The 5,000-nt window shown below is 37.2% G+C and overlaps 1 protein-coding gene across 1 annotated transcript in view; it reads right to left on the reverse strand.

Moving 5' to 3' along the window:
* Positions 1-4,335: 4,335 nt before the first annotated feature.
* si:dkey-191g9.5 (rap1 GTPase-GDP dissociation stimulator 1) overlaps positions 4,336-5,000 on the reverse strand; it is a 37,016-nt gene continuing 36,351 nt past the window's right edge. The window contains exon 14 of the mRNA XM_028604170.1: positions 4,336-4,637. Coding sequence (XP_028459971.1) covers positions 4,510-4,637 — 128 coding nt within the window. The 3' untranslated portion in view covers positions 4,336-4,509. The remainder of the gene's footprint in view (positions 4,638-5,000) is intronic.

Raw genomic sequence — 5,000 nt, forward strand, 5'->3', positions numbered from 1 at the left:
TTTCGCAATTTTCCAGGCTGACTGACCTTCATTTGTTAAAGTAATGATGGCCACTCGTTTCTCTTTACTTAGCTGATTGGTTCTTGCCATAATATGAATTCTAACAGTTGTCCAATAGGGCTGTCGGCTGTGTATCAACCTGACTTCTGCACAACACAACTGATGGTCCCAACCCCATTAATAAGGGAAATAATTCCACTAATTAACCCTGACAAGGCACACCTGTGAAGTGAAAACCATTTCAGGTGACTACCTCATGAAGCTCATTGAGAGAACACCAAGGGTTTGCAGAGTTATCAAAAAAGCAAAGGGTGACTACTTTGAGGAATTTAAAATATAAGACATGTTTTCAGTTATTTCACACTTTTTTGTTAAGTACTTAATTCCACATGTGTTCATTCATAGTTTTGATGCCTTCAGTGAGAATCTACAATGTAAATAGTCATAAAAATAAAGGAAATACATTGAATGAGAAGGTGTGTCCAAACTTTTGGCCTGTACTGTATTTATATATATAACGGCTATGATTCAAATTCCTTTGCACAATAATTGTTAGTCCGCGTCTGAGAATTAGTTTTTAGACTAACAAACTGATAGCTGGTGCCACAGACGGGAACCGTTCATCTGCACAGACTGCCATGACACAGATCTGGTTTAAAATCAGCAAAAAATCCCTTTAAGTGTACGCTATATTTAGAATATTTTCAGTATTTCAGTGCTTTATCTATGCTCCCTTCAAAGCCACCAGACTCCACTGAAAAAAAGAGCAATTTCACCTCACAGAAAACAGGAGTTGCTGTTCTATCGCTGCCTTGATCAGTTAGTTGCTGGTCTACTGCTGACTCGATCGGTTAGTTAGTTAGTAGTTATTGTGTGCCATTTTTTTAGCGTTAAGCAAAAAAAAAAGTCTGTGCTAGATGCTATTGTAGGCTAACGTTAGGCTAACATTACCTGCGCTGGGTTTCATAGCAACATATTGGCGTTCCCTAGAAGAAATTGAAGAAACTGGGTCCCTATTTCACAAGATGTTGAAGAAATCATGTTAGTGCATACAAGTTATTCTTGTTCAATACTGTAACCTGTTAACTTAAGTGCATGTAAATGCACTGGTTGATAGTAAAGTACAAGAGGCTTCATCATACATCGATAAGCATATATATAGGCTATTGATGTAATGGATCATTCCAGGAACAGTGGGAAATCTGCTTCACCCTTTGAATTTAAATATATACGGCATGGAGTTGAAGGTGACTTCATCCCTGATGTCTTTATTTAAAGGCAGAAATGTCAATCATGATCAGCTTACTACTCATCTATGAGTCACACTTACCCTATTATGTATGTCAATATATTGATGAAGAATTGAAGAATTAAAAAGAAAATAGATAAAAAGACACCACTTTGGGGAAGACATTGCATAACTTTATTCTGCTCTCTTTAGAACAAAGTCCAGAAAATGTCACACATGCCCTCCTTGAAAAATATACAGATTTATTCACAAATGTTAAGTAATATCTAGTTATGTATACAGAATATATGTCAATACAGATAATACATCAAATATTACAGTCAAACTGTTGCCTCATGTTCATTGCCAGATTATTTACTTGATGTTGTATAGAAGACACACACACACATGCTCACCTTTTTCTATGGTTACCCAACTATAAATGCACACTGAATTGCTTAGAGCACTGTTATACACTTTGTATTAGAATCATAGTACACTGTACATACACATGAATAATGGTTGCTGTTCAAATGCGTCGTGCATGTGGCTTCTTCACATTGTGCTTCTAGGATTCCTTTTTTGTATGTTATGTTTGCTGTATAACATAAAACAGGAAGCTATCTTTAGAGAAGGGTTAGCCGTGGATATTGCTGTTACGTTGTAGCCACATGTGCAGACAATTTTTTAAATGGTCAATTGGGTCTGTAACAAAAAATAATGAAAGCAAGGTGAGTTAAAACTTTGTAAAAACATGTTGTATGCTTTTGATCATCCACCTACATCATTTGATAGTGTACCCTTTAACCGGTGGTGGAAGCACAGTTGCAGTGAAGATGTCTAGGCAGCTATGAGTTATGTCATGATGTAGTTATCATGGAGAGCCCCCACCCACACAGCCTACTAAACTGTATTCCCTGAAAAACTGTATTCCCTTGTGTGCAGGTCCTCTATTACTCTGTTGTTGTGTATGTAGTCTGCACTGCTGAGGCTTTGGGAGCACATGTGCTGTGATTAAAAATGGAAGTTAACTTAAAATAAGGCTGAGAAGGAGCGTGTGATTGTCCTTTGTGGTTAAAAGCTTCAGGTATGTTGGACCTCTGAGCACACACAGCATCAGTGGGTCAGAAGTATGTTTTGAAACCAACCCAGCTGTTTGCCAGGGTGTATTAACCTTAGTACACTTCTACATCACTGCAGCAAGGTTATAAGTGAAACCCATACTATACTCTTTGATAAGATGTGCTAAAGTAACTATACAATAACAAACCATCATCACACTGAGACAAAAAAACAATCAGACTTCAGAATCTAACTGCTGCAACAGTGACATTGTAGCTTGTTGGTCTTTGCAAAAGTCATTTCACCTGGTGATCACGGCAGTATGCTTTGCAAATTGGTTCTTTCCAATAAATCAGCTCCTACAGACTCCACTCTTCCCAATAATCCTGTTTATAGGGGAGCGGCCCTATGTTCCCACATTTCTAAGAATTTATTTTCAAAATTAGGCCCTATGTTCCCACAGTTCCCACATTTCTAAGATTTTTTTCCAAAATTAGGCCCTATGTTCCCACATTTTCTTTTTCATAAATTTGTATCAGATTTGATCCCCCTTTCTCCCAATTTCGTAGCCAATTACACCCAACCTATTATCCAGTAGCAATGGACTACAGATGGAATGTAACCCTAATCCTAACATAATCTTAGAAATGTGGGAACATAGCGCTGTGGGAACATAGGTCCTAATTTTCAGTGAAAAAAATTTGTAGAAATGTGGAAACATAGGACTGTGGGAATGTAGGGCTGACCCCGTATATACAGCCCAGCAGCCAGGTTTTCTAGTATATTGTGAACAGGATTTGAGACTATACCGAGCATGATTCCTTCGCATGGGATTATGGAGTAGGTATCAGGAGGGACAGAACGCTATGTTGATTTTCTTGTAACCGTGAGCAAGTAGTTCTTTCCTTAACCACATGACAATGCTTCTCTAAGCTTAACCAAGTTGTTGTGTTTTTTTTAACTCAAATGATGATCTTTCACCACTAACTAAGTCCGTGTTTTGCCTAAAGGCCATGCAGAGTCATTGTTAGTTAATGTGGCTCCGTTCGTAGTTTTGTTCGACTTTGCTATTCAGGATGACAGCGGTGAGTTACAGGGTGGAAAGTTGGTTATGTAGTAAAGATGATGGTGATGGAGGATGTCTTTGGTCATCTCGACCAGGTTTCAGCCTGTAAAAAAATACCACAGTCTTAAAGTCAATTTTACACCGTTGATTTGCAAAGACAGTGAGAAAGCATGCCCAAAGCATTCACTTTGATATCGCCAGTCTTAGACAGTGATTTGATTTGTCATTGAAATTTAAATTAAATATTTCAACTCAAACTATTCTCCTGCACAGACTTTTTAAACGTTCACAGGTATTTTGTATAAATCCTTCTTCAATTAAGTTCAACGTGTTGGTCACGTGATGATGGTTGAACCATCGCCATGACAACAGAGATTGGAAATGTTAGCCGTTCATTTATGTTAAACATTATTTTGGTGGCTATTATAAAGTTGTAACTAATGCTTATAATAATTAGTAAATGATCGATTAGTGGTTTATGAAGCATCAAGTAACATCAATTTGGCCCCATTAAGTCTTTTTTGGTGATCTATAAATTAATAATATTTGTGCACTTCTAATAATAATCTAAATAATGTTTATACATGCTTTACCAAGGTTTTAGAATCATCAGTTGCAACTACATAATAGCAATCCAAATAATGAATCCAAACAATCTAAATAATTTCTTTTACATTTTCTAACAATTCATTTGGTAATCATTCACAAATACTGTATATAATATATAAAATGTTACAATGTGTGTAACAATAAACTGTAAGTACAAGATAGATTACAGCGTTACTAAGGGGGGGCAAAATTGAAATAAAACATAGAACTTTTGAGCATATCAAACAATTCATTTTCTTCATTCTGATGAATTTTTCTGCAACAGTTTGTGCCTTTTCTGCATTCCTTCATTTTAATAAAGGAAATTATGATAGGTTTTTGGGGGGTTGCACTGGCCAGATTTGATTATTGCCCCCGTAAATTACGCCTATGGTCTTGCTTGTACTAATTAGTAATTATTGCCACAACAGGTGATATTTTAGAATCACTTTCAATATTTAGCAGTAATCTGTGCAGTAAGATCATTTGAATTAAAGTATGTCATTGAATGAGCTGGATAAATCCATACAGCAGATGCGATCCTTTGTTGCTGCACTGTTCTGGTTTAGCTGGTGTCACCGAGAGTGGCCAGTATGGAGCTGGCCTGCGAGGCAAGTTTACTGCTGCTGTGATCTGTCAGTTTACTGAGGCTTTCCTTCATATTCACAGAGTTTAACTCCACCTTCATCACACCTAGAGCAGACAAGAATGGAAAGAAGAAGACAGAGACGTGTGAGATGGATTGCAACTAGTAGGAGGCCAAAAATGTGCAGATAAGATGTTATTGAACATCTGTGTTGTGTGCATGTGTGGATTGTGTGTCCTATATATTGAATAACTATCCCGTCTGTCTTTTATATTGAGGAACATAAGATGAGATGCTTTTCTTTGGAAGCACAACAAAAGAAAGAAGACACACACATTCAGTCAGGACTGGGGATACATTTTTAGCGCAACAGTTCAACAGGCTATAGAAAGAACCCTTGAGTAGCATTACAAGAGGCAACATCACTGCTGACTGCTTAAACTTAAGTTCTTAGTATGGCCACTGGATGC

This window comes from Perca flavescens, chromosome 17 (genome assembly GCF_004354835.1).
Source record: "Perca flavescens isolate YP-PL-M2 chromosome 17, PFLA_1.0, whole genome shotgun sequence".
In the NCBI taxonomy this organism is placed as follows: Eukaryota; Metazoa; Chordata; class Actinopteri; order Perciformes; family Percidae; genus Perca; species Perca flavescens.